The sequence below is a fragment of the Corvus moneduloides genome, chromosome 1 (genome assembly GCF_009650955.1).
Source record: "Corvus moneduloides isolate bCorMon1 chromosome 1, bCorMon1.pri, whole genome shotgun sequence".
Classification (NCBI taxonomy): Eukaryota; Metazoa; Chordata; class Aves; order Passeriformes; family Corvidae; genus Corvus; species Corvus moneduloides.
This window is the reverse complement of record NC_045476.1, coordinates 919,336-946,502: the sequence shown is the minus strand read 5'-3', so window position 1 is coordinate 946,502 and position 27,167 is coordinate 919,336. Positions and strand designations below refer to the sequence as shown.

General features: G+C 65.2%; 4 protein-coding genes across 7 annotated transcripts in view; 2 read left to right on the top strand and 2 right to left on the bottom strand.

Annotated features, from left to right (window-relative positions):
* The first annotated feature begins 7 nt into the window (after positions 1-7).
* ZNF589 (zinc finger protein 589) lies at positions 8-7,840 on the top strand. 2 transcript variants are annotated; one of them, XM_032101562.1, is made up of 5 exons: positions 8-973; positions 4,360-4,939; positions 5,486-5,591; positions 6,513-6,614; positions 6,808-7,835. In XM_032101562.1, exons 2-5 carry the CDS (start codon positions 4,574-4,576, stop codon positions 7,266-7,268), a joined length of 1,035 nt encoding a protein of 344 aa, XP_031957453.1. In that variant the 5' UTR covers positions 8-973; positions 4,360-4,573; the 3' UTR covers positions 7,269-7,835. The 2 variants fall into 2 exon arrangements, with proteins under 2 accessions (XP_031957453.1, XP_031957538.1); XM_032101647.1 differs by lacking the exon at positions 8-973 and adding an exon at positions 3,314-3,549 and having other exon boundaries at positions 6,808-7,840.
* Positions 7,841-10,798: 2,958 nt separating this feature from the next.
* LOC116439989 overlaps positions 10,799-27,167 on the top strand; it is a 34,611-nt gene continuing 18,242 nt past the window's right edge. The window contains exons 1-15 of the mRNA XM_032100191.1: positions 10,799-11,938; positions 12,032-12,158; positions 12,568-12,681; positions 13,292-13,402; positions 13,517-13,639; positions 13,759-14,484; positions 16,316-16,607; positions 17,057-17,338; positions 19,570-20,084; positions 20,201-20,409; positions 24,230-24,516; positions 24,886-25,056; positions 25,156-25,633; positions 25,705-25,903; positions 26,477-26,753. Of these exons, the coding sequence (XP_031956082.1) occupies positions 11,123-11,938; positions 12,032-12,158; positions 12,568-12,681; positions 13,292-13,402; positions 13,517-13,639; positions 13,759-14,484; positions 16,316-16,607; positions 17,057-17,338; positions 19,570-20,084; positions 20,201-20,409; positions 24,230-24,516; positions 24,886-25,056; positions 25,156-25,633; positions 25,705-25,903; positions 26,477-26,753 (4,727 nt within the window). The 5' untranslated portion in view covers positions 10,799-11,122. The remainder of the gene's footprint in view (positions 11,939-12,031; positions 12,159-12,567; positions 12,682-13,291; positions 13,403-13,516; positions 13,640-13,758; positions 14,485-16,315; positions 16,608-17,056; positions 17,339-19,569; positions 20,085-20,200; positions 20,410-24,229; positions 24,517-24,885; positions 25,057-25,155; positions 25,634-25,704; positions 25,904-26,476; positions 26,754-27,167) is intronic.
* LOC116439928 lies at positions 16,177-21,523 on the bottom strand. Of its 2 annotated transcripts, none has more exons than XM_032100070.1 (4): positions 21,380-21,523; positions 19,290-19,923; positions 18,018-18,221; positions 16,177-17,628 (listed from the first exon to the last, which is right to left on the bottom strand). In XM_032100070.1, exons 2-4 carry the CDS (start codon positions 19,825-19,827, stop codon positions 16,598-16,600), a joined length of 1,773 nt encoding a protein of 590 aa, XP_031955961.1. In that variant the 5' UTR covers positions 19,828-19,923; positions 21,380-21,523; the 3' UTR covers positions 16,177-16,597. The 2 variants fall into 2 exon arrangements, with proteins under 2 accessions (XP_031955961.1, XP_031956048.1); XM_032100157.1 differs by having other exon boundaries at positions 19,290-19,688.
* On the bottom strand, positions 23,673-26,863 carry LOC116439262 (tigger transposable element-derived protein 3-like). Of its 2 annotated transcripts, XM_032098678.1 has the most exons (3): positions 26,528-26,863; positions 26,130-26,261; positions 23,673-25,979 (listed from the first exon to the last, which is right to left on the bottom strand). In XM_032098678.1, exons 1-3 carry the CDS (start codon positions 26,559-26,561, stop codon positions 24,148-24,150), a joined length of 1,998 nt encoding a protein of 665 aa, XP_031954569.1. In that variant the 5' UTR covers positions 26,562-26,863; the 3' UTR covers positions 23,673-24,147. The 2 variants fall into 2 exon arrangements, with proteins under 2 accessions (XP_031954569.1, XP_031954483.1); XM_032098592.1 differs by having other exon boundaries at positions 23,673-26,261; positions 26,528-26,813.

Sequence of the window (27,167 nt, the reverse complement as noted above, 5' to 3'; positions counted from 1 at the left end):
CATCACCTGAGCTGGGGCCGGCGCCCGTGAGCCGGTGGGTCCCTGTTTGATCCCACACTCACACAGGTTTCCTCACAGACCGCATCCCAGATTTCCCATAGCAGAGCCTCGGGCACAATAATTTAATCTCCATACAGCAACAGCATAACAGCTCAAGGTGGTGCTTCCAGAGAGAGATCCCAAACAAAGCAATTCCACCCTCCTCCCCGGGCTTTTCTCCCCTCACAGTCTAAACTGAAAATCTGGGATGATCGGCTCCTGCTGTGTCCCTGAGTGTCCCTCGCTGCGCCCTTTGTTATGGAAAGCTCGGGCACTTGCCGGCCCCTGGCCTCGGGCTCCTGATTGTTTCCCTCCGCAGTGCCCAGGGTGCTCTTGCAAATCAACCCCCTGGGTCGGATCAAACGGGATCGTTTTTTATGAGCCATTTCCCGCTCCACCCCCAGAGGTCCAGGAGATTCAGAGGTGTTGGAGGAGATAAGGAAAGACTTCCCCGCTTCTCGGGATCACCCCAAGTTTCCATCCCGTTCTTCAGGGGACACAACGGGTTTTCTAATCTGTGCGATTGTAGCAGCCAGGGCTCCAAGGAGTTAAGGCGCTGCTGTGTCCCAAACGCTGATAAGGAGCAGGATGGAACAGGATGCGACTGGAGAGGGAGCGCGGCAGATAGGGCAGCGCTGCTCCGGAGGCCAACTCCCCCTCGGGACGCGGAGGCACAACAAATACAGGACGAGGCCAGCGGGGAAGGAGCACGGAGATGAGCAGAGAGGGATCAAGAGCACCACAACCCTTCAAAGCCCTCCGACCCAATTCCAGAAAGGTCCGGGAGCAGGATTGCGCACACTCCCTCATTTGCATGGGAAGTGGGAAACCTGATCCCGGGGCGGGGAAAATTTACCCATAAGAAGGTGCCCGCACAGCATCCTCGGGACCCTGCACATCCTGCAGACCCGGATCGGCGCTGGAGCCAGGACTGGTGATGTTTCGTGACCTCTCCCTCTTCCCTCCTTTCTTTTTAATTTACTAATAGAACAGAAGGGGCTAACTCACCCCAATTTCCATGTCAAGTCTGTAATTTACCAATCAAACTTCGTAGCTCTTTTGGGACCCTCTGGCGTTTGGACCCCGGGCATCTCCGTGCCTGAGGAACTTCGCTCCCCTGTGGAGCGGGACAGGGCAGCTGCTCGTTAAACATCCTCCTTCCGAGACCTTTCGCTCGTGTTCAGGGTCTCTCACGGGGCTGAGTCGGACGTGTGGCCTTGTAAGGACACAATTTACTCCTTTTACTAATAAGAGTCTGGATTTGGCACCTGTCACCTTGTTGGGGGCGTCGTGGGCAAAAAAAAAAATAGAGAAACAGAGGTGTCTGAGTCAGGGAAGAGCCTGTTTGGGGTCAGAGCTCCTTCACTTTTCCTTAAAGGAAACTTCCTTAAAGGGCCTTTTTTCGCCTGCGTGTTTCTGCTTAAGTTTTGTCAGGATGTTTGATTCGTTGGCTGGAAATTTCAGGGGTTTTAATTAAAACTATCAAATGCCACACGGGTCGTTCTGCAGCGGGAGGGGAGGAGCGAGGCTGAAGCCAGAGGAGGAACTCAGCGGCTGCCTCCCCCAAATCCAAGATTTCAAGGCATCTTTGCGTTGGGAGGAAACGGGCGCGGAGGAGGGGAGCGGCGGGGGCCGGTTCAGGCGGGGGAGGTTCCCTCCGCTCCCCGGGCCCGGGCCCGCACTCCGAGACGGCGAATGCCCCGTCCCACCGGTGCTCGGAGAGGGGTCCAGGGGCTCCGGTCCCGTCCCGCGGCTGGTGTTCGGTGAGGAGTCCCCAGGGCTACAGCCCCGTCCTGCTGCCGGTGGTCGGTGAAAGATCTCTGGGCTTCGGCCCCATCCCGCGGCCGGCGCTCGGTGAGGGGATGCCAGGGCTCCGTTCCGCGGCCGGTGCTCGGTGAGGGAGCTCGGATCTCCGTCCCGTGGCCGGTGCTCGGTGAGGATTCCCGGGGCTCTTTCCCCATCCCGCGGCCGGTGCTCGGTGAGGATTCCCGGGGCTCCTTCCCCGTCCCGCGGCCGGTGCTCGGTGAGGATTCCCGGGGCTCTTTCCCCGTCCCGCGGCCGGTGCTCGGTGAGGATTCCCGGGGCTCTTTCCCCATCCCGCGGCCGGTGCTCGGTGAGGATTCCCGGGGCTCCTTCCCCGTCCCGCGGCCGGTGCTCGGTGAGGATTCCCGGGGCTCTTTCCCCGTCCCGCGGCCGGTGCTCGGTGAGGATTCCCGGGGCTCTTTCCCCGTCCCGCGGCCGGTGCTCGGTGAGGATTCCCGGGGCTCTTTCCCCGTCCCGCGGCCGGTGCTCGGTGAGGATTCCCGGGGCTCTTTCCCCGTCCCGCGGCCGGTGCTCGGTGAGGATTCCCGGGGCTCTTTCCCCGTCCCGCGGCCGGTGCTCGGTGAGGATTCCCGGGGCTCTTTCCCCGTCCCGCGGCCGGTGCTCGGTGCAGGTTCCCGCGGTTCCGGCCCCGCCGCCGTTGCCAGGACAACGAGAGGACGCCGCTCCTAATCCCCTCCTCCCTTCCCTCCTCGTCCAATCAGCGCCCTGCTTTCCCTGCGCGCTGACCAATGGGGATGAGCGCTCTTGCCCGCCCCCTCCTCGTGGAGCCCGCCGCGCGCCGGGGGGGTGGGCGGAGCCGGGGGCGGCGGACCAATAGCGTGGGGGGAATGGTTAGGGCTGGCTCTCGATTGGCTGCTGCTGCCCGGCACCGCCTCTGATTGGCTGCTGCGGCTTGGCGCGGCCGAGGGGGAGGAAGATGGCGGCGCAGCGTGGCGGTGAACGCCGGGGGTTCCGCGCGGCTTCCCGGGGCGCAGAGCCGTGTCCGGCCCCGCTACAGCCCTGCTGCGCCTTCCCAAGGGCCCCGGCCCCGCAGCACAGTGAGGGGAGCGCCGGTACCCACTTCCCCCCGTAGCTGTGGGACGGGGAGAGAGGCACAGACACCCCCGGCATGTGCAGGGGATGAAAGCGGCGCTGGGCTGGAATGGTTTGTGTTGAAAGGGACCTTAAGGATCATCCAGTGTCACCCCCTGCCATGGGCAGGGGCACCTTCCACTATGCCAGGCTGCTCCAAGGCCCGTCCAACCTGGCCTTGGACACTTCCAGGGATCCAGGGGCAGCCCCAGCTGCTCTGGGCACCCTATGCCAGGGCCTGCCCACCCTCCCAGCCAGCAATTCCTTCCCAATATCCCATCTCTGTTTCAGTTTAAAGCCGTTCCCTGTGTCCTGTCCCTCCATGCCTTGTCCCCAGTCCCTCTCCAGCTCTCCTGGAGCCCCTTTAGGCCCTGGAAGGGCTCTGAGCTCTTCCTGGAACCTTCCCTTCTCTCCCAGCCTGGCTCCAAAGCAGAGGGGCTCCAGCCCTCGGAGCAGCCCCGTGGCCTCTTCTGGACTCCCTTCAACATGTCCCTGCCCTTCCTGTGCTGGGGCCCTGTGGACACCTGGCCCCAAGGAGCTGATGTGCTGCTGTGTCCCAAACTCCCGTAACAAGCACGTTAGAACGGGCTGTGGTTGGAGAAGGGAGGCACACAGGTGAGGGAGCACCTTCCTGGGGCCTCTTCCCTGTTCTGCTCCACGGAGATAAGGGCAATGGGAAAAATCATAGTGGGAATGGGGTCGGGAAGTGGGCACAGAGTGTCAACCAAGCACTGATCCAGGAGAGGTGGATGAAGACGCCCAAAGCCCCCTTCCAGAAAGATCTGGGAGAAGGGACTGTTCGTCCTCACTCATTTACATGAAAAGGGAGAAACCTGATTCCAGGGTGGGGAGAACTGACCTGTGAAAAGGTGCCCTCAGGACTGGATCAGTGCTGGAGTCAGGATTGGTGATCTCCTTCCCTCTCCCATCTGATCTCCCTCTCTCTTCCCTCTTTTATCCTTTTATTTCCCTTACTACCAGAAGATAAGGGCAAAAATACCAATTTCCCTGCTGAGTGCTTAATTTACTAATCAAGCTCTGTGAGCTTTCTTTGGACCCTCTGATCCTTGTTCATTTTTGACCACGGGCATCTACAAACCTTGGGATCTTCCTCCTCTTCGGAGCAGGATGCAGCAGGATCCCTGGATAGTTTATTCCCTGTTCCAAAGATCTCCTCACTGACTGACAGCTAACACCCCTGAGACTCTCCTCTGGTATGATGGAGGAGCCCTTGGCACACCCCAAACTTCCATTTTTTGGGGATTATTTGCTGTGTGCTGGATAACCTTTGGAGCTCAGGATCCCTCATGGATACACAAATGAACGAAGCTCGTGTCTGTGTGTGCACAGCAGGGGTAAATGAAACGTAAATCTGCATATTCAGGGGGCATTACACTGATTTTAAAGCTTTTTTTTCCTTTTCAGATCGGGGATTTGGAGCAGCTGGGAAAAACCTGTGGGAAGTTCAGCCCCGCGTTTCACTCGGTCACCTCAGCTCTTCCTCTTCGCCAAAACCTCAAAACCATGGGGTTTTTCGGAGAAGTTTAGGCCCGTTTGGGACTGAGGTTGATTAGGAACTCCCTAAACGTTCCTCCCAGTGTGGTTTTTGGGGTTTTTCCCCCACTCCTGGTGCTTGACAATGGTTTATTGTGCGGCCCTGAACTGCCAGAATGGCACGAACGGAGCCTACAAGAACAGCTCCGTCACTTTTTATGGATTCCCCCTACAAAATGAACCCCTCTTGAGGCAGTGGATCCAAAACATGGGCCGGGACATGGAGACCCCCTCCAAATACCAGCGCCTGTGCTCGGAGCATTTCGAGGAGAGCTCCTTCGAGACGGATCCTTTGAAAAGCCACAAGAGCCGGCGCCTGCTGAAGGAAGCTGTTCCCAACAAATTCATCCTGGGGGAAGATGGGAGCTGGCTCGTGGGCACCCCCCAGGGTTTCTGCGGCGTGGGGAGGAACAAAACCCGAAAACGGATCTGGAATCCCAAGCACTGGAGGGTAATTGAGGGGTTGGAGAGTGGGAATAAATGAGATTAAAGGGAGATTTGCCTGTAAAGCCTTGGAAGCAGCTTGGAAAAATATCCCTTCGAGGGTTTGATTAATAATAATAATATTGTTATTCCCTAATAATAAGCTTTCATTACGAGGGAGGAGCTTTTCCAGCCAGCTTGACAGATCATGGCACTGCCCCAGGGTTTATTTAAAACACTGAATTATTTTCTTTCTCATTGAAGGAAGAGCCACATTCTCTGGGGGGGCTGGGCATGGATGCTGACCATGGATATCTTTTTTTATGACTAATTTCTGACCCAGCTGTTGGAACAAATCATTGTTCTGGCTGAGTCACATCATTTCAGAGCCTTTTCTCTCCTTCTGGATTAACAGTAGAAGGTTCTTATGTAAAATCCTTCATTAATATGCTGCTTACACATAGCACAGACATCGCTGGGAGCAGCTGGGAGGTGCCACGTGTTTAAACTGTTGGGATAAGAGGGTTTTCAGGGATTCACAGCTCCCCTGACTGTGGCACATTTTGATTTTTAGGCCTCTGGGATGTTTCCTCAGTGGCCACGACTGGAGGATTGGCAGAATGAGTTTTATAAGCAACTTCTAAAGGAGAAATACGGATCTTTGATCACACTGGGAAGAGGTCAGTGTTCCCTCTCCAACGGGACACGTGCTGGGTCTGGCCTGGCTCTTGTCTCTCCTCAAATCCCTGGATTTTTAGACAATTCATCTTTAAGTGCTTGTGAATCTTTGTGAGGGACAAGAAGCTCCACAATTTTCCTTTAAGAGGTTGTAGGAGAGTTTAGGATCCCAGGGAATGCACCTGCCAACAGAAACAAGGAACAAAGAGTGGAAAAGGTTGGGATCCAGGAGCTGCAGTGGCACACGGGATCATTAATCCTGTACCCTCATTAATTACAGTGAAGTTGTGTTTTCCTCATCCCCAGACCCTGATGTATGTTTGGCTTCAGGGTTCAATGAAGAGAATTGAACTATTTTGATGCAGAAATAGTTGAATTACTCGAGTGATGCCCAGAAAAGGAAGGAATCTCATTAATTAGCTTTAAATGCCCAACTATATGTTTGCTTGAAGTTACTGATATTTTAAATCTGGATCTGTGAGCCCTCCCTGGCTCCTCAGCATTCAGGTAATTCCTTGCATTGATTCCTAGAAGAACCTACTGCTAAAACTGGGGGCATTGCACAAGGGGAATTAGCTGGGGAAAAGACAGGACTGAGCCATAAAACCCAGCACCAGGCTGCTGAATTTGGGGTTAAGGCTCAAATCCCAGACCTTCCACTTTCCAGCATTTAATTTTCAATCTTCTGGGTGTAATTTCTGGAATATTTTGTAAAAGCTGGGACACAAATCCAGTTCACCTGCCTCCCAGCCATCCTTTTAGACACCGGGGCAGCTGCGTTTGCTGTTCCCTCCTCGTTGGATCTTTTCCTGGAATAACAGAGATGCTCTTTAGAGAGTGGGTGATGCAGGGATTTGCTGGAAAACCATCAGAGGGAAATATTAACAACCATCATTCCCATGTTCCTTCTGTTCCTTGTTCAGACCATGCTGTTCCCAAAAGCCACGTCCCGGCAGGAGGAGCGGTGCAGGTCAAGGAGTCGCAGGATTTGGTGGGAAGGAAAATTCCTGCCAGCCCCAGCACAGGTGTGTGGGAATTCACTGGCAGCATCTTGAGCTTGGTAGGATTGGAGGGAGGGGGGATCCCAGCTCATCCCTGCTTTTTTTTTACCCAAAACTTGGGGGTTCTGTCCGGATGCAGTGAATCCGGAATTGTTCTTTGGAGGTTTGTGTTCTGTTACATCAGACACAGGACACGTTTGGAATCTCCTTGTTCCAGGCCACGATGGTGCCACGCTCAGCTCCCACCTGCAGGATGCAGGAGGCACCCAGCTGCACGGATCACCCTTGGGAGCATCCCAAGCCCCGCACTGCCGCAGCTCGGAGCAGGGGGAAGCGTCGGGGAGCGGCCACGACCCAGCGGCAAAGCCGGCAAAGCCCGTGGCAATGAGGAGCGGTAACAGCGTCCTGGCGGGGCGGGAGCTGGACGAGTTCCGGCGGTTCCTGCTGTGCCACCAGGGCCGGCCCGAGGAGGCGGCGGTGCCGTGGTTCATCTGCACACAGTGCGGGAAGAGCTTTGCCCGCCACGCGTACCTGCTGCGGCACCAGCGCACCCACAGCGGGCAGCGGCCCCACGCCTGCGCCGAGTGCGGCCGCAGGTTCCTGGCGAAGCCCACCCTCAACAGCCACCTCAGGACGCATTTCCACATCATCCGCGTGCCAAAAGCCTTCCCGGGGTAGATCTTTCCAGCTGTCAAAATCCCTGCTCTGTGCAGAGGTGGGGGTTTATGGTCCTGTGTGGATTAGAGGGAAGCTTTGGGATAAGGCAGTTGTCCTAAACTGAGTCAAGTCCTGATTGGATTTGGTGCTGGGCTAATGGTCGTTGATTAGGAGCTGATTTTAATTAGTGGCTGGATAATTCCTGTCGTTCTTACCATGCTCCATCCAGCCTCCAGGAGTTGGATAGAGCAGCATTGGCTGTACCAAAAAGGGGCATTAAAAAAACCTGGTGCACCAACAGCACCAACGTGCTGGAGAACATCCAGAGTAGCACAGAGAAACCCAGGAAGTTTTCAGGGATGAAAAGTGGAGAACTGGGAATGGGATTGTCCCCTGGTAATTGATGTTTGACGCAACCGATTCCGGGCTTTATTTCCCCCCTTCAGCTGCTCTCCCATGACTGTACCTGCAGAACAAACTCTATTTTTGGGTTCTATTTCTGTACTGACCCCCATCTATTTCCTGTGGGGCGAGATGCTGCTTTGCTGTCTGAAATTCTGGGGAAAAAAACCCATGGATCTATTCTTCCTGTGTGTGCAGTGTGCCGGTGATGTTCCTCTGGGGAGTGGAAATGCAGCGGGGAGAAGGTGAGAGGAGAGGAGGGAGGGCCTGTGGAGGCAGCACATGCAGATTTTGTGTTTTCTCCCCACGTGCTGGTGGTTTTCAGCATTTTTGATTATTCCAGTTGAGTGCCAAGAGGGAAAATGTGTTGCCTCCAGTTGGAGGGGTGTCCTCAGTCACAGGCTCCAGCTGGAAGGAAGTCTCCGGGTGCAGCAGCCCCTGAGGAGCAGGAGAGAACCAGCTGGTGCTGTGCTGGAGTTCCAGGAGCTCTGAGCAGGATTGGGAAAATACACTTGGCCCTAAAGCATCCTGCCCATCCCAAGTACAGGAATAATGTCCCAAAAACCTTTTTGCCATGGGCTTCTCATTGTTTCCTTCTTATAAGTGAAGTCCTGGGGTTGGCTTTGCTTTTATTCCTCATGGAATCCCAGGCTGGCTTGGATTGGAAGGGATGTTAAGGATCATCCCATTCCAAACCCCTTGCCATGGCAGGGACACCTCCCACTGTCCCAGGCTGCTCCAAGCCCCAATGTCCAGCCTGGCCTTGGACACTGCCAGGGATCCAGGGGCAGCCCCAGCTGCTCTGGGAATTCTATCCCAGCCCATTCCCACCTTCACAGCCAGGAATTCTTTCCCAATATCCCACCCATCCGTGCCCTCTGGCAGTGGGAAGCCATTCCCTGTGTCCTGTCCCTCCATGCCCTGTCCCCAGTGCCTCTCCAGGTTGGGATGCTCCAATGTGGGATGTGGTTTCACAGCCTGGACATCCTGCACTGCTCCCAGCCCTTGGAGAGCCCCAGCAGGAGGGAATGTGTCCTCCTGGACTGGGATGCAACTCCATTCCCACAGAGGGGATGGTTCCTCTGTCTCCTGACCGCTGGATCCCATGGGATGCTCCAGGCCCCGGCACCCCTCACTCCTGAGGGGCAGAGCTGCTGTGCCAGACCCAGCTTTAACTCCCACTGCCACAAAGAGCAGGATCCTCAGCAGGTGCTGTCCTGGGGGATCAAAGCTTCTCCCAGGAGGACCTGACATTCCCAGGGAAATACCACGTGCATGGTAAGAGATGTTGGGAAAACGTTGGGAATAAACCAAGCAAACCCTGTCTGAGCTGGCAGTAGGTGAATCCATGGCTGAGATGAGACCTCAGTGGCTGAGGGAGCTGGGAAAGGGGCTCAGCCTGGAGCAAAGGAGGCTCAGGGGGGACCTTGTGGCTCTGCACAACACAGGAGGGGGCAGCCGGGCTCTGCTCCCAGGGAACAGGGATGGGAAAATTGGAAATGGACTCAGATTTAGATTGGATATTGGAGAAAATGTCTCCATGAAAAAGGCTCGGCCATGGGGCAGGGCCTGGGGGGCTTGGGTGTCCCAGCTGGGCTGCAGGGGCCAGGGAGCGATGACATCCTGGAGGGAAATGGCTGCTCGGGCTCCCGTGATGCTGCTCAGCCCGTTAACCCTTCTTGTCCCACTGCCCTCCCTTCCCCCGGGGCTGGGGTCATCCCAGTCCGTGTCCAGCCCAGGGGAGCCCCCGCCGTGGTCCATCCATTGGATCCTGGAGCTCCGAGGCACCGGAGGAGTTTTTCCGGGGATAATCCCAGGAAAGTGGGACCAGAACACTCCCCCTGGCACGAGCCCCAGCCCCTGGCACTGTTAGAGTGAAGGGTTCCAGGGTTGGGATGAGCACACGGGCTGGTGCCAAACCCAGAATGTCCCCCCATGAGGGTCTTCTGGCCAGGACGGGGGTCCTGGTGTAGGTGGTCATGTCCTCGCCCACACGGCTCATGGCCCTCGGTGCCACCAGGCGTGCCCCGGGGGGAAGGGGTGTCCCAGCACAGCAGAGCTGCGGCCCTGGCTGTGGCACGGACGTGGTGCGGGGTACCCCGGGGGCTTTGGGCTCTGGGCACCCCCAGGGCTCGGAGCTGGTGCTGATCCTGGAGCCAGGGCTTGGTGGTGATAGCGGGGCTGGTGGTGACCCCAGCGCCGGTGCCAGCACTGGGGATGATGCGGGTGCCAGGCCTCGGTGCCGGTGCTGGTGCCGGTGCTGATGCCAATGCCGGTGCTGACACCGGTGCCCGTGCCAGCACTGATGCCCGCGCTGGTGCCAGCGCCAGTGCCAATGTCACTTATGCTCGTGCCACCATCGGTGCTGATGTCGCTGCAGAGACCGGTGCTGGGCACAGAGCCGATACCAATTCCCATGGTGGTGCCAGTGCCGCGGCTGCTGCCGGGGTCTCGGTGCTAGGGGTGGACGTGGCAGTGCCGGTGCCGGTGCACCGGTGCCACTGAGGGTGCCACTGCCGGTACCCGCGGCCGTGGTGGAGCCACTGCCGGTGCCAGCGGACCGTGGCAGTGCCGGTGCCGGTGGCAGAGCCGGTGTGGGTGCCGGTGCCGGTGGCGGGGCCGCTCCCGGCAGGCGGTGGCGGCACCGGGGCCGCGCCGGTGGCGGAGCCGCTGCCGGTGCCGGTAGGCGGCAGTGCTCCGCGCTCCCGCCGCTCCCCGCCCGCTGCCGCCCAGCCCGGAGGAGGCGGATGCGATTCCCCGGCTGCCCGTGGCTGCTCGGCGGGGCGGCGGGGCCCGGCCCGTGCGCAGGCACCGACAGCGGCCCCGGCCCCGCTCCCGGCCCCGGCCCCGGCCCCGGCCCGGCCCCGCTCCGCGCTCGCCGCCGCCGCCGCCCGGCCCCAGCCCCAGCCCCGGCCGCCGGGGCCCGGCCCAGCTCCGCGGGGCCATGGCCGAGTGGGCGCCCGCCCAGGTAAGCGCGGCCCGGGGCACCGGCACCGGGCACCGGCACCGAGCACCGGCACCGAGCACCGGCACCGAGCACCGGCCGCAGGCGGAGCCGCCCCGCCCGCCCCGCTCCCGCTCCCGCCGCCGCCCGGCCCGGCCCGCGGCCCCGGCCGGGACCCTCCGGCACTCCCAGCCCGCGGGGCCCCCGCCACCTCCGGAGACCAGAGCCGCGGTGGCCCCGGTGCCCCGGGATGTGGCTGAGCACCCCTGCCCCGGGATGTCCGTGAGTCCCCGGGATGCGCCGGGCACCGCTGACCCGGGATGTCCACGTGCCCTCGGGATGCCCCGGGATGTCCCCAGGGACCCGACCCGCCATGGCCCCAGCGCTCCCGGGATGCCCCGGGTCCCGCTGACCCGGGATGGCCGTGTGTTCCCAGCGTGTCCCCAGGCACCTCTGCCCCGGGATATCCCCGTGCCCCCGGGATGCCCCGGGGTGCCCCGGGATGCTCTGAGCCGGCTTCAGCTCGGGGATGCCCCAGGCACCTCTGTCCTGGCATGTCCCTGTCCGTCCCCAAGGTGTCCCTGGACACCCCTGGTCCACAGTTGCCCTGGCTGCTCCCTGCCCACCCAAACCCATCCTCCTCCTGAGTGGATTCCAGCCTGGGCAGGCCCAGGAATGGCTCCCAAGGGATTGGGGTGACGAGTTGGGAGGGGGTCACCATGGTGACCTGCTGAGGCTGGTGTTCCATGGGGACAGTGATGGGCACTGCCCCCACGGCCACCCTGGACTGTCACTCACTGTCCCCTCAGACCGATGGGCATCAAACTCAGGGGTCCCATGCAGTTCTGGGGCTGCTGGTGGCCAAAAGCCCTGGAACTGGGGAACAGAGGCTCCAGGGGGTCACCGTGGGCCTCCTCCCACTCGTGCCCTCCCTGTGGCCCAGGTGCAGGAGTGGAACATGGAAGCCCCTCACCTGATGCCGCTGCAGCCGCCGCTGCTGCCGGAGCGGGCGCACGTGCGGGAGGCGCAGCTGCACTCTGCCGAGGCCTCGCTCTGGACCGTGGTGGCCACAGTGCAGGCCATGGAGAGGAAGATTGACCTGCTGGCCACCCGCCTGCTCAGCCTGGAGGGCCGCTCCGGCACGGCCGAGAAGAAGCTCCTGGACTGCGAGAAGACGGCCATGGAATTTGGGAACCAGATGGAGAGCAAGTGGGCCGTGCTGGGCACCCTCATCCAGGAGTACGGGCTGCTCCAGCGGCGCCTGGAGAACGTGGAGAACCTCCTGAAGAACAGGAACTTCTGGGTGCTGCGGCTGCCCCCTGGCCCCCGGGGCGAGGTCCCCAAGGTAGAGGGTCCCAGGGGGCTGCAGGACAGTGGGGGGACCCTCAGTTTCCCTGAGGAGTGGGCACCACTGAGCCGGGGGGTCTTGTCCCCACAGGTGCCAGTGACATTTGTTGACATCGCCGTCTACTTCTCAGCGGAGGAGTGGAAGAACCTGGAGGAGTGGCAGAAGGAGCTGTACAACAACCTGGTGAAGGAGAACTATGAGGCTTTGCTATCCCTGGGTAAATGTCCCTTTTCCCATTTCCTGGCAGGAGGCAGCGATGGCTGCATCTCCCCAGAGGGTGCCCTGGTCCCCCCGCCAGTGGTTGGTGGTGGCACTCGCTGTGTCCTGGGACCACCATTCCAGAGGGAACGCTCCATGGCTCGTGCTGTGTGTGGGGACAGGGTGACACGCCGTGCCATGCCAGTGCTGCCACGGTGCTGCCCAGGGGGCTGGAGAGGGTCCTTGTCCCCCAGAACCCAGGAACTGAGTGTCCACACTACAGGGACCTCCAGCATGGAGCTGCCGTGGGATTTAGGCGCGTTCTCTGCCAGGAGGCATGCCAGGGCCTGGCAGCCTGGTGTGTCCCCAGTGTGTCCCCCCAGGCCTGGGTGACTGGCCCTGGTGACATCAGCCTGTGTCCCCTGCAGATGGGGCCCTCTCCAGGAGCGAGGCGCAGCCCCGCAGCGAGCGCGGGGATGGACCCTGTGTCCCCGAGCAGCGGGAGCTGGAGCAGAGGGAGCTGCCGCCGGACGCCTGCGCAGGTGAGGCACCGCGGGAGGACCCATCCCCACTGCCCCCACCTCGTGTTCCCTCAGGGATGCCCCTCCTCCTTCCCCAACAGTCCCATCCCCACCGGGCCCAGTTCTCCAGCTGGGACTGGGAACTGCCGTGAGTGGCCCCAGAAAATCCGTGACTGTTGTGACGTGGATATCCATCCCTGGGAGATCCACGTGTCCCCTGCTGCCACCACGTTGTGTCAGAGCCCATGGGCTGTGTCACAGTCACCCAGCCCCATTGCCACCTGTCCCCAATGGGCTGTGCCACAGCCATCTGTTCCCAAGGGTTGTGCCTGTCCCCAAGGGCTGTCTCAGGGTCACCCATTCCAATGGGCTGTCCTACAGTCACCCATCCCCATGGCTGTCTCGCCGTCACCCATTCACATGGGCCACCTCAGGGTCCCCCATGCCCAAGGGCTGTCCTATGGTCACCTGTCCTCACATGTCCCTGGGGGTGTTGGATGTCCATAACTGCTGGGGGATGGGGCTGTCCCCTGTGGCCAGAGTCCAGGGGTCACACACCGCGGGGTGTGGTGGCCGTGGGTCGCACCATGTGGTTCCTTCCTGGCCTGGCCAAGTCTCTCCTTGTGAACAGAGTCGCTGATCTCCACCTCCGACATCCTGTCCCGGATCAAGCAGGAGGTGGCCTTTGTGGGGGAGCAGCAGTTCCCGGAGGAGCGGGGGATGCCACCAGACCCCTGTGCAGGTGAGCCCGGGGCTGGGCCTGCACCCACCGGAGCCATTCCCTCCCCTGCCTCCCGGAGCAGGATGTGGCCCCGCGTGGCTGAGTCCCTGTCCCCATCCCTGTCCCTCCCTGCAGGCGCGGACGCCCTGATCACTGCGCACGACTTCTTGTCGTGGATCAAGCAGGAGGAGGAGCCCTGTGTCCGGGAGCCCTGGGAGCTGCCCGAGAGGGAGATGCTGCCCCCGGGTCCTGGTCCTGGTGAGCGATCCCCACCATGGGGCTGGGGTGGGCGGGAGCACCCAGCCAGGACGAGTTGTGACTTGGGGACAGCCCCAGTGTCCCCGGTAGGCACTGACCAGTCTCTCTGTCCCCTGCAGCCAGCGAGGGGCTGCTGGTGAAGACGGAGGAGCGGTGCCCCCACGCCGAGCCCCCCGAGGAGGTGGGTTTGCCGGGCAGCTCCGGGGAGCTGCTCTTCCCCGGCACGGGCTTCGGGACCCCCGAGGGACAGGCGGCGGTGCCCGCGGCGGTGGCTCTGCCGGCGCAGCACAGACTGGGCAAAGCTCCGGGCCCCGAGCCGGGCCCGGGGGCCGATGCCGGGGGCGTCCCCGCGGCGCCGCCGGGCCCCGCCGAGGAGCGGCCGCACGGCTGCGCCGAGTGCGGCAAGAGCTTCAGCGGCAAGAAGAGCCTGCGGATCCACCAGCGCAGCCACGCGGCCGAGCGGCCCTACCCGTGCGCCGAGTGCGGCAAGAGCTTCAATTGCCACTCGGGGCTGGTGCGGCACCAGATGATCCACCGCGGCGAGCGGCCATACAAGTGCTCCGAGTGCGGGAAGTGCTACAGCCGCAAGGAACACCTGCAGAACCACCAGCGGCTGCACACCGGGGAGCGCCCCTTCGCCTGCGCCCAGTGCGGCAAGAGCTTCATCCGCAAGCAGAACCTGCTCAAGCACCAGCGCATCCACACCGGGGAGCGCCCGTACCAGTGCCCCGCCTGCGGCCGCAGCTTCCGCTACAAGGAATCGCTCAAGGATCACCAGCGGGTCCACGGCGCCGAGGCGGGGCCGCCGCCGCTGCCGCCGCCCGGGATCCTGCCCCCCGGGGACTAGGGGCCGCCCCGCCGCGGACTGGCACCCCCCGGGACGGGGACAGCCACCGGCCACGCAGCTTCCGACCAAATCTTGGTGCCCGGCCGGGGCGGGGGGCACGCGGGGAGCCCCGGGGGGACACGAGCCCCCAGGTCCCCCGCCACGGACGGACACTTCGCCCCCAGCGCTCCCCCCACGGACAGTGTCGCCGCACGGGGTGGGGGGCAGCCCCCCGCCGTGTCCCCCCGCGCCACCCCCCGCCTGCCGCTCTCTCCCCTCGCCCCCGCTGCTTATTTTTACTGCCCCCCCCGCGCCGTCCCGCTGTACAGTGCTTGGGGTGTAGTTTTGTATGGACGAAGCGATATGGAATAAAGTCGTGCTGGGCTGCAGAGCCTTCAGCACCCCCGCCGCGGCTCCCCCCTGGTCTGTGGCCGCACTCCTGCCCCGTCCCCGGGGTCCTGCGCCGCGGGAAGGCAGCAGCAGCAGGATGGGGGAAGGGGGAATGTCGTGGTGGGACACGGGGTAGTGGGAATGGCAGCACTGTGGATCTGGGGGTGTGGGGGCTCGGGAGGTCCCTGTGTCACCAGCTGTGGTGGCCTCATGCTGCTGGGGCTGTGTGGAGACCCTCGTTCCTGCCCATGTCACTGACCCATCCCTGCATCCTTCCTGCCCCCTGTCCTTGCCCCATGCCCAGGTCCCTCCTACCCCTGATTTGGGGATAGGAGTTCTTTCACCCAATTTTCTCTCCACAGCCGTGTGAATCCAGAGCCCTTCCTCAGGCACCCCGGGGTCCCCAAGCTGGGTGTCACCATCCTCCTGGGAGGCCACAACCAGAGCTGGGTGACGCTGCAAATGCCACAGCTCCTGCTGCCCCACTGTCCCCTCCCTGGGGGCTGCACCCTCCTGCCCCACCCCACGTGGGGTGAAGGAGCTGCCACCGAGCAGGACGTGGCAGTCAAGGGGCCCTGGGGGCTGGAAGAGCGGACACAGCACAGAGGGTTCAGCGGTGCTGTCACCCTGATGTGGGCTGGAGATGGAGGGGGGACACAGGGGGTGCAGTGCTGGGGTGCCCTGGGGACACTGCACATGCTGTGGGGACACTAAACATGTTCTGGGGACCTCAGACATTCCCTGGGGACCTTGGGCATTCCCTGGAGACCCTACACAGTGTCCAGGGGCCTTGCATGATGCCAGGGACCCTGCACACTGCTGGGGACACTGCACCTTGCCTGGGGACCCCAAATGCTGCTGGGGACCTTGGACACTTCCTGGGAATCCTGCACACAGCCCAAGGGGCCTTGCATGATGCCAGGGACCCTCTACGCTCCCTGGGGACACTGGGCACTGCTGGAGACCTTGGACACTCCCTCAGGACACTACACACTCTTGGAACCTGTCAGGCTGCCTGGGCCCTGCACATTCCTGGGGACCCTCTGGCCTCCCTGGGGACACTGCCTGGGGACCCTGCACGCTCCCCGCAGGCTGTACACGCTGTCACCCCTCTCCAGATCCACGGAACTGCTGGTTCCAAGCCTGGACTGCACAGCTCCCGTTCCCCAGCCCCGATCCCAGGGTGCTGGGCTGCCCCACAGGAATGGGGTGAAGCTCGTTTGTCCCATGGCCTTGTCCCCATTCAGGGCTGCAGAGCCATGGGTCAAACGACCCCCCTGGCCCAGCTCCCACCCCCACAGAGAGGTCACACACAAAACCATCATTTCTGGGTTTTTTTGGAGGCGTTTTTTTTTTTTAACAGAAGTTTTATGGTTATATGCAAATTAGGTCATTAAATGATTTGCATAAAATGTTCGCACGTCAGCGACTAAGTGTTCCTAACTCCCACCCCCCGACAGGTAGTAAATCCTACTGGACTAGCGCCGTCACGCCGCGCTGTCACACGTGTCCCCCGCGGGCACAGCGGCGTCACCTCGGGGCCCTCCCGCGCCTCCCACGCGCGGGGACGGGCGGGCACCTGCCCGGAGCGCTGCGAGCCCGCGGCAGCCGGGGCAGCGCCGGCCGCCTGCGTCCCCCGTCGCTTCCCGCGGGGATCCGGGTGCCGCCCGCGTCACCGCACACCGTCCCCCCGGGGCGGCCGCGGGCACTCGTGTCCTTGGCGGGGCGGCTCCCGCCCGTCCCTAGCTGTTGGTGAGGAAGAGGCGTCTGTGTCGGGAAGCGGAGCCGCGCGGCCGCCCGCGGCGCCGGCCCCGGCCGCGGTTGCCGAAGGGGCTCCGGCTGGGCACGGCGGTGTCTGCCCAGGCGGCGCTCCCGGCCGGCGGCTCGGGGAAGCTGGGCTCGGCTTTGGGCTGCTCGAGGAGCGGGCTGGGGTCGCGGCGGGGCTCGGGGGGCGGCGGGGCCGGGCTCTGGCGGGCGGCGGCGCGCTCCTGGCGCAGGTAGCGCAGCTCGTCGCGGATGTCCGTGAGGACGCCGAGCAGGCGGAACTGCAGCTCCCGGTCGCGCGCCCGCTCCTCGCGCTGGGTGGCCCGTTCCTCCTGCCACATGGCCAGCTCCTGATGGTACAGCTGGTCCCACTGCTCCTCCAGGTCGAGCAGGTGATGGATGCTAGTCCTCCAGCTCTCGCGGCGGTCCTCGCGCAGGCGGGAGCAGCCCAGCCCGCGGGCGGGGCCGGGGGCGGCCGGGGCGTCTCCCGGCGGGGAGGCGGAGGAAGGCAGCGATTCCTCGGTCAGGGCGCCGTGCAGCGGGGAGCGGGCCGGGGGCTCCTCCTCCGCCGGGGCCTTCTCCCAGGTGGGCCCCATCAGTACCCTGGGCAAGGCGCCCATCTCCGGGCCCGGGCCCCCCGCCTGCTCCTCGGGATGCGCCGAGTCGAGCCCGCGGCCCAGGGCGGGCAGGTCGGACACGCCCTCGTGCCCCCAGTCCGAGTGAGCGTCCGCGGGGTTGAGGGAGTCCTCGGGCAGCGAGGTGACGGAGCCCTGGGAGCTGCACCGGCGGATCAGCATGGCCTGGCGGGACAGTTTCATGTCCTCCTCCGCTGACATGGGGGCCTCGGGCCCCGGCTGCATCCCCGCAGCCCCGCCGTGGCCCCTCTCCACCTCCCGGCCTTCCCGTTCCTCCTCCTCTGACATGGAGGCGTAGGAGACCAGGGACTCGTTTCGCAGGGATGGGGAGATGGCCGACACGTCTGGAGTGCGCAGCTCCGGTCCCGACTCGGCTGGGAGAGAACAGAAACCTCTGGTGAGCCACAGCACTGCCCTGGGCCCAGGCCCTCCCTGGCACATGGATCCCAGTGGATCTCCATCCTGACCAAGGAGATCTCCATCCTGACCCAGTGGATCTCCATCCTGACTCCACTTCCAGCAGATCCCCATCCAGAGCCCCACTGCCGGTGGATTTTCAACCAAACCCCGCTCCCAGCAGGTCTCCATCCAAACCCTGCTGCAGAGGATCTCCATCCAGATCCCACACTTCCCAGCAGATATGCATCCTGACCCAGCGGATCTCCACTCAAACCCCACTCTCAGTGGATTTCCATCCTGACCCAGCCGATCTCTGTCCCACCCCGCTCCCGGCAGCCGCAGCCTGTGCCCGTTCCCGCCGTACCGGAGCCGCCCTGCCCCTCTCCTCGGCCGTACTCGCAGACGCCGGCGGGGTCGGGGCTCTGTCCCGGCAGGCGCGGCGCGGCCGAGCCCTCCACGTCGGGCAGGGCCGAGGGCTGCCCGTTGGTGTCGATGTAGATGCTGGGGTGGCTCACGCCGGGCTGCAGGTGCATGAAGGGCTGCTTGGACGCGCCGGGGAAGAACAGATCTGCGGGACACAGAGGATGTGGCCTCAGCTGATGGGGACACGGTGGCCCCGAGGTACAGACGCTCCCGCAAGGCCATCCCGAGGCAGCCTCACCTGCCCCAGCACCATCCCGAACCCCCAGGGGGCTGACACCGCCCATGGTGCCAGAGAACCATGGGATCAGGGAATAGCCTGAGCTGGGAGGGACCCACAGGGATCATTGATCAAACCCCTGGCCCTGCACAGACACCCCAACAACCCCACCCTGGGCACCCCTGGAAGCGCTACCCAAACGCTCCTGGAGCTCTGGCAGCCTCGGGGCCATGCCCATTCCCTGGGGAGCCTGGGCAGTGCCCAGCACCCTCTGGGGGAAGAGCCTTTCCCTGATCTCCAGCCTGACCCTTTCCTGGCACAGCTTCATGCCATTACACAGGATTTCTTTCTTCAGCCTAGAACCCTCTGTTTGGGACACAACCGGCACCTGGATCAGAGACACCCGAGTCTGGGCCACGTGGACTGAGCCCCACGATGCCGCCAGCAAAACCAGAGGGCAACTCCGGCATCAAACAGCATCAAATTAAAGAAAAGAAGAAAGAAGAACAAAAAAGACGCGCTCCTACAAAGCTTGAGGTGTTCCTACCAATCCTGTTGATTTGGCAGCTTTCCCAGAGAAGCTGTGGCTGTCCCTGGATCCCTGGCAGTGTCCAAGGCCAGGCTGGACAGGGCTTGGAGCAGCCTGGGATAGCAGAAGGTGTCCCTGCCCATGGCACAGGGTGGAACGGGATGAGCTTTAAGGTCCCTTCCAAGTCAAACCACTCCGGGATTTCTACAGTTCACTGATCCCAGGTTATTTCCACAGAGGATTTCTAATCCCAGCACACAAAGTTCCCTACCCCGGTGGCTGGTACTTGGGTACCACAGGACCGTGGCTCTGGCGGATGCTATAATCCCAACACAAACCCCGAAGTCTCTTTCCACAATCCAGAGCAGCCAGCTCAGAACGCCAGTGTGGCCGGATGTCCCTCGAGGAGCGCAGCGGGGCCACCAACGCTCCAACCATCCTCTGCCCGCAGAACCGCCACCACTGACCTGGGTCCAGGATGATCTCGGGCTCCGAGTCGTGGCTGGCCTGCAGGAAGGTGGAAGCCACCATCTTCTCCAGGGGCGTGAGGCGCGGCTTGTGGAGCGGCCCCCCGGCGCGGTTCATGGGCAGGTGCTTCTTGGAGGTGATTTTCTTCTTGACGTCCAGCCGCAGGTCGCGCCACTTGTGCTTGAGGTCGTCGATGGAGCGCTCGGTGTAGCCCAGGAAGTTGACGCGGCTTTGGATTTGGGTCCAGAGCTGCTTCCGCCGCACGGGGTGAGCCCGCAGGGCCTCGGACCCGTACAGGGCGCTGAAATGCCGGACCACATTCCAGACCAGCGTCTCGGTCTCGTCATTGGAGAAGTTGGCCTTCCTCTTCCGGCCAGACGCTGGCATCGCCTGCGAGGCTGCGGCAGAGGTGGAAGGGGCACAATTGAACCTCGGTCCCCACTCCTCTCTGTCAGCTCCTGGGGGGAACATGGGGCTGCGGGAGCCCGAGGGAGCCGCGGAGGAGGGAGCCGAAGCAAGGGCCCCGGAGGCATCCATGGCAGGGGAGGCTTGGGCCAGGGAGGATCTAAAGAGCCGCTTCGGCACAGCACGCGGCACGGGCGCACCGCATCGCCTCGCCCGGCTCGAGAGCACCTGGGAGGGGAGAAAAGGAAAGGGCAGCGGCGGGTGGTGGCAGCGCGGGGGGACGGCGAGGGCCCCCCGGCTCTCTGCAGCCAGAGGCACCCGGGAGCCCCCAGCCAGCTGCCACGGGGGCCGCGGACAGGGAGGTGGCCGTGCTGCGCGTCAGGACCACGGTGAGGGGTTGTGGTGAGCGCCTCGGGCACAGCACCTGCTGTGGGGCCACAGCGCTGCCCCAGAGGGTGCCGAGGAGCACCTTGGGGCACGCTGAGGGTGATGGGGGCACCTCAAGGCCACAGCGAGGGTCTCATGGCAATGCCGGCCACGATGGGGAAAGTCTTGGGCATGGTGAGCACCTCAGGTTCCCAGACAGGACCTCGGGATCACAGCACTGACCAAGACCTGAAGGACAGGTCTAGGGGCCTTGGTCATGGTGAGCACCTCAAGGCCATGACGAAGACCTCAGGCAAGAAGCAGGCCTTGGCAAGGGTCTTGGCCATGGTAAGAACATCAAGAGCCCAGTGAGCACCTCAAGTTCCCACTGAGAACCTTGGGGTCATGGTGAAACCCATGGCCACAGCGAGAGCCCCAAGGCCACGGCAAAGGCATCACGGAAGGTCTTGGCCATGGTGAGCAGCTCAAGCTCCCAGGGAGCACTCTGGCACCAGGGCAATGACCAGGGCCATGGCAAGTGCTGCAAGGCCGTAATGAAGACCTTGGCAAAGGCCTTGGCCATGATGAACACCTGAAGAGCCCAGTGAGGACCTCAGGGCCACAGAAGAGACCTCGACTATGGTGAACACCCCAAGCTCCCAGCGAGGACCTTGTGGACACAGCAAAGACCTCGGCCTGAAGCTCCCGGTGAGCACCCTGGGGCCATGGCAAAGACCTCGGCCAGGGTAAACACCGTGGCCATGGCAAAGACCCCAAGCTCCTCGTGAGGAACTTGGGACCACATCAAAATCCTTGACCGTAGCAAGCGCTCCAAGGCCATGATGAAGCCCTCGGCCATGGTGCACACCTGGACCAGGTGCGCACACCTCAAGCTCCCACAAGGACCACGAGACCACAGCAAAGACCACGGTGCCCACCCCAACCTCCCATGGTGCCCTCAGCCCCCACCAACCCGCAGGAGCACCGCACCAGCCTCGTGCAGACCCCGCAGCCCCGAGGTGCCCCTGACGCCCCTACCGTGCCCCGAGCCCCCTCCCCATCCTCTGGGCCCCCCGGCAGCGCCCACACCCGCGGCCTCGGGGCGCCCGCTGCGGGGCCCGGGGGGCTGCGCGCTGCCCCCCCTTGGCTTTGTTCGCGCTTCTCTGACCGGGGACAAAGCGGCCGGGCCGGGGCCTGCCCCGCGAACCGCCCCCCATTCGGGATCCCCCTGCGGGGGGGTGCGCGGGGCAGACACCGGCCGCGGCCCCGCGGCTCCCCCCGCCCCGCCGGCCCCCCCCGGCCCCGGGGCGGCGCTTACCTGTGCCGGGACGGGCGTGCGGGGCGCGGAGGGCGCGGAGCGGGGCCCCGGCGGCGGCGGGAGGGGGGGCTCAGGTCCGGCGGCGGGTAATGGCTCCCGCCTCGGCGGAACTCGCCTTCATTTCCTCCGAGCGCCGGCGCGGGCCCTGCGCGACACCGCCGCCCGCGGGCCCCCCCTGGCGGCACCGCCGCGCACGGGCGGGGGCGGGACCTGCTCGGGACAGCCCCGCGGGAGGGGACACCGGGAGGGGACACCGGGAGGGGACATCCCACCGGTACAGGACAGCCCCGCGGGAGGGGACACCGGGAGGGGACACCGGGAGGGGACATCCCACCGGGACGGGACAGCCCCGCGGGAGGGGACACCGGGAGGGGACACCGGGAGGGGACATCCCACCGGTACGGGACATCCCACCAGGAGGGGACACCGGGAGGGGACATCCCACCGGTACGGGGCATCCTACCGACACGGGACAGCCCCGCGGGAGGGGACACCGGGAGGGGACACCGGGACGGGACATCCCACCGGGACGGGACATCCCACCGGGAGGGGACAGCCCGCCGGTACGGGACAGCCCCGCGGGAGGGGACACCGGGAGGGGACATCCCACCGGGACGGGACACCGGGAGGGGACATCCTACCGGGACGGGACATCCCACCGGGAGGGGACACCCGGAGGGGACACCGGGAGGGGACACCGGGAGGGGACATCCTACCGGTACGGGACATCCTACCGACACGGGACAGCCCCGCGGGAGGGGACACCGGGAGGGGACACCGGGAGGGGACATCCTACCGGGACGGGACAGCCCACCGGGAGGGGACACCGGGAGGGGACATCCTGCAGGTACGGGACATCCCACCGGGACGGGACAGCCCCGCGGGAGGGGACACCGGGACGGGACATCCCACCGGGACGGGACAGCCCACCGGGAGGGGCACCGGGAGGGGACACCCTACCGACACGGGACAGCCCCCCGGGAGGGGACACCGGAAGGGGACATCCTACCGGTACGGGACATCCTACCGACACGGGACAGCCCCGCGGGAGGGGACACCGGGAGGGGACATCCTACCGGTACGGGACATCCTACCGACACGGGACAGCCCCGCGGGAGGGGACACCGGGAGGGGACATCCTACCGGTACGGGACATCCTACCGACACGGGACAGCCCCGCGGGAGGGGACACCGGGAGGGGACATCCTACCGGTACGGGACATCCTACCGACACGGGACAGCCCCGCGGGAGGGGACACCGGGAGGAGACATCCTACCGGTACGGGACATCCTACCGACACGGGACAGCCCCCCGGGAAGGGACAGCCCACCGGGATGGGGACATCCTACCGACACGGGACAGCCCACCGGGACCGGACAGCCCACTGGGAGGGGACATCCTACCGGGACGGGACAGCCCACCGGGAGGAGACAGCCCACCGGGAGGGGACATCCCTGCATTCCACCCCGAGGGGACGGCGGGTACCCACTGCGGATGTATCCCCGTGGGGGTCCCCCTGGGGTGATGCATCCCTGTACCTCACTCCCGAGGGAGCCGGGGGTACCCCTGTGGGGCTGTGTCCCCGCGGGGATCCCCCCGTGCCCCCCATCCCTGCACCCCCCTGATGATGCACCCATGGGGGTCCCACCCCCATGCACCCCATGTACCCCCGTGACGGCGTATTCCCGTGGGGCTCCCCCCATGCATCGAGTCCCCGCATCCCCTCCCTTTCCCACCCGTGGCTGTGCATCCCTGTGGGGGTCCCCCCTGCTGCACCCCATAACTGCATTCCCTGTAACTGCACCCCCTCTCCCCTGGGTACCTCATGCTCACCCGTGACCATTTATCCGTGTGGGGATTCCCCTGTGGACTCCATCCCTGTACCCCCTGGGCCTCTGTCCCTGCCTGGTGGCCTGGTGGCCTGCAGCTGCCTGTGACTGTGGACATGCAGAGGGTCATCCCCGTACTCCGTCCCACCCCAGGAACCCCAGTGTGGGGGACAAGGTGCACAGTGTACAGGGGGGCTGTGCAGGGGACCCCAGGGTGCCCGTGGGTGCCACCAAGGCTGGCACAGTCCCCACAGGGCGGTCAGCCAGATCCTCACTGCCCTGGGCCTGGTACCCGGGTGGGGATGGCACAGCTCGGGGTGGCTGTGGGGGCCATGGTGTGCCCAGGACAAGGAGAGGGAGGGGAAGGGGGAAGTTTGGGGTGGCCCCACTGCTCCCGGCAACCCTGGGGAGCTCTGCCCCACCACTCACAGCGGATGCGACAGTAGAATAAAACCACCCGTGCTTCCCTTTGCTGAATACCAACTTTTTAATGCCTGTAACAATTCTCCGAGCAGCACTTGGTGACAGCAGCCAGTGCCACCTGGTTCCCCCACGGGAAGAAGCTGCCGTCCCTGGCACGGGGACACCCCAGCACCACCCACATCCCCCCACGGCAGTCACAACTACCCCACCCAGGGCAAATCCCCACCGGCAGCAGCTCCACACCGTTTCCTGCTGGCTGCAGCAGCCACCCTCTGGGAGAAGGTTCTGGCAGCAGGTTTGTGTCCCCAGCACTGCCAGTGCCCCACGGGTGACACCCAGAGCGTGGCGGCTCCTCAGCCCCCACACACGGTGATCCCATGGGGCCATACAGACCCACAGCAAACCCCACGGCACAACTGCAGGGGACAGTGGCCAGGCCGGTCCGGTGACGGCCCCAGGGAGCACCGGTCCCTCTCACGGGCACGAGCGGGTCCGGGCACACACCAGCCGCCCGGTCACTGCTTGGGAAGGGTGTCCCCGAGGAGGGCTCGCCCCGCGCCGGCTGACACCATGTGCACCGCGTCCTCCAGCTCGTAGAAGGCCTGGAAGAGGTCCGGCGAGGTGGCCTGGCACTCCAGGTACCGCCGCAGCGTGGCCAGGCTCCTCCAGACCTCCCGCTCCGAGGGGCAGGGCGGCACGGCCGCCAGCTCGCCCGCGTCCTCGCCCTCCGCCATCCCCTCGTCCCCATCCGCCCCCGCCGGGTCCCCGTCGCGCTCCAGCTGCTCCCGGCTGAGCAGGCCGGGTGCCGAAGTGAGGGACACGGCCTCGGCGCTGGCATCGGGGGTGAGGCCGGCGGCGCGGAAGCAGCTGGCGATGAGCCCCGGGTGAACGTCGCCCCAGGCTTGTGCCAGCATGTGCAGCACATCCAGCAGGCTGGGCTGCTCCGCGCCGCGCTCCGCCGGCAGCCACCGCAGCAGCCGGCGCCGGTAGTGGCCCTTGAGGTCGCTGGCGATGCCGCGGTCCAGGGGCTGGGCCAGGGCGGTGGCCGGCGGGACGAAGACCATCCTGACATTGGACAGCTGGAGGTAGGGGTGCGCCTCGTGCTTGGCCAGCAGGAGGAGGACGCTCTTGCCCTGCCGCCGCATCCCCTCGTTGAACTCCCGCAGCCACTCGGCGAACAGCGGGGCGGTCAGGCCGGCCAGGCTGCCGGCGCGGTAGCTCCACGGCATCTGCTCCAGGTTGACGCCCCGCAGGCAGCGTGGCCGGGGGCTGTCCCCCACCGCCCGCAGCGGCACCTTCTCCGAGCCGCTGGCGTTGGCGCAGAGCAGCAGCGTCAGCCGCTCGCCGCTGCTCTCGCCCTTGCCGGGGCCGCCGGCCGGGAGCAGCACCGCGGTCTCCCCGCAGGCGAAGATCTCGGCGGGCGCGTAGCTGCGGAGGAGGCCGGGCAGCACGGCGCCGGCCCAGTGCTCCGCCGTGGGCTGCTCCGCGTCCCCTTTCTCCGCCGGCGGCTTCTTGCCGGCGAGGCCGTGGCGAGCGCCCAGGCGAGCCAGCCAGCCGCCGCAGGGCTCGGGGTCGGGCCGGGCCAGCGCCCCGGCCAGGTGCCTGGCCCTGAGCTGCAGCAGCGGGCGGCTCACGGGCAGGTCGGCGGCGCGGGCCCCCTCCACCCAGCGCAGCAGCGCGGCCTCCAGCGCCGCGTCCTTCCCCTCCCGCTTGCGCTTCCGCTCGGGGTCGCCGCTGCGGTGCCACTCGCTCAGGATGCGCTCCTTGTTCTTGATGATGCGGCAGATCTGGGGCTGCGACACCCCGAAGCGCTTGGCCAGCTCGCTCTGCGACACCTTGGGGCCCTCCAGCATCTCCAGCACCCGCACCTTCTCGGTCAGCGACAGCTCCTTCCGCTCCTTGCGCGGCGCTGCCGTCGCTCCCTCCGCCGAGCCCGAGGAGCGCCCGGTGCAGGAGGCCGGGCGGTGGGGGCTGCCCGTGGCCCCCAGCCCCGCCGGCTCGGCGAGGCCTCTCCCGCAGCGGCCGCAGGCGTAGCCGAGCTCCGTGCCACGGCCCAGCCGGTGCCGCACCAGGTCCGGCTTCTGCCCGACGCCTCGGCCGCACTCGGCACAATCCAGCGGCGGCTCCCCGGGCCGGCAGCGGCGGCTCTCGAAGGCGGGGGGTGCGGCGATGAACCCCCCGTTACCGGCACCGGGATTCGGCTCCGGCTCGAGGACGCCGCAGTAGCTGCAGCCCCGTTCCCGCAGCGGGACGAGGAAGTCGGCGGGGCCGGTGTGGCGGGACGGGGGGGAGTGGGGCGGTGGGGACACCCCGTCCTCGCTCTTCACCTCCTTCCCCTGCCAGTCCCCTGCGGAGACAGGAGCGCGTTGGGGAGCGGACCCCTCACCGGGAATCCCGCGGGACCAAGGCCCCGGCTCGGCAGGATCCGGCCCACTGCCCGAGCCCTGCTCCTGGTCCCACCTGGCCACGATCCCGCCCGTCCCCGTGTCCCGCTCACCCTGGGAGGGGCCGGCGGGCGCCGCGTGTGGCCGGGGGCTCTGGTGCTCCCCGTAACGCCCCGCTGCCGCCGCCACCCCCTCGTCCCCTCGCTCCACCTCGGCCAGGATGTCGGGTTTGGTGATGGCGTAACCTGTCACAGAGACAAGAGGAGGGACAGCCAGTGATGCCACTGGTGATGCCACTGGAGATGCCACCAGTGATGACATCGGTCACAACAGGCCAGTGTTGGCTGCCCGTGGTGATGGGGACAGGCAGCCGGTGTGGTCCCGTGGTGACCCCAGAGCCATCCCGTGACCTTCCGCTCCCGGCACCAACCCGGTGAGTGCCGGCCTCGCTCATGGCCAGGCCACGACCGGCAACGCCAGGACCGGTGCCGCGACGGCCCCGGTGCCTCACCCAAATCGACGGGATGCTGGCGATCCTCCTTCATGGCACCGGCACCGTCCCGGTCCTCGGGAAACGCGGCGGCAGCTGCTGCCGGTGCTGCTCCCGCCGAGGCCTCACCAGCGCGAGGGATGGCGGTGATTGAGCGATGCCGCACCGGGATGACGGCGCGCGGGCGGGCGGCGGGACGCGGCGTCAGCGCTGCCCGTGGGGCCGGTGGCGGGGCCGCCGAGCCCCGGTGGGCCGCGGTGGCGTTGCCACACCTGTCTCCGTCCCCTCCCGCCCGCTCGGTCCCGCCCGGCGCCGCCGCCGCCGCCGCCCCGCGCGGCCCCGCTACCGGCGGCGGGAGCGCGCGTGACGCCGGGCCCCGCCCCCTCGGCGCTCCGCCCCCCGATTGGCCGCGCCGCCGCCCAATGGGCGCGCGGTCCGCCCGCCGGCGGGGGTCGCTGTGGCGCCGGGCGCCGCCGCCGCCGCTCCCAGCGCGCCCCGCGCCCTCGGCATGGCCGCTCCGCCCCGCCGCTGCTGAGCCGCCGCCGCCGCCCGGCCCCGCCGCCGCCCGCCCGCGCCGCCGCCCCGCACCGCCCGCGCCGCCCCCCGTGCCATGGCCGACTGGGCCCCCGCTCAGGTAAGCCCCGCCGCCGCCCCCCGCCGC

Bases quoted from the DNA above. Each gene is read 5' to 3' on its own strand.
- LOC116439262 (XM_032098592.1), bottom strand. From the start codon at position 26,561: ATGAAGGAGGATCGCCAGCATCCCGTCGATTTGG. The intron at 26,262-26,527 runs GTGAGGCACCGG...TCTCTGTGACAG, and splicing joins CCAGCATCCCGTCGATTTGG to GTTACGCCATCACCAAACCC.
- ZNF589 (XM_032101647.1), top strand. From the start codon at position 4,574: ATGGTTTATTGTGCGGCCCTGAACTGCCAGAATGGCACGAACGGAGCC. The intron at 4,940-5,485 runs GTAATTGAGGGG...TTTGATTTTTAG, and splicing joins GGAATCCCAAGCACTGGAGG to GCCTCTGGGATGTTTCCTCA. The intron at 6,615-6,807 runs GTGTGTGGGAAT...TCCTTGTTCCAG, and splicing joins TCCTGCCAGCCCCAGCACAG to GCCACGATGGTGCCACGCTC.
- LOC116439928 (XM_032100070.1), bottom strand. From the start codon at position 19,827: ATGGATGCCTCCGGGGCCCTTGCTTCGGCTCCCTCCTCCGCGGCTCCC. The intron at 18,222-19,289 runs GTCAGTGGTGGC...TGTGTCCCGCAG, and splicing joins CGAGATCATCCTGGACCCAG to ATCTGTTCTTCCCCGGCGCG. The intron at 17,629-18,017 runs GTACGGCGGGAA...GTTCTCTCCCAG, and splicing joins AGAGGGGCAGGGCGGCTCCG to CCGAGTCGGGACCGGAGCTG.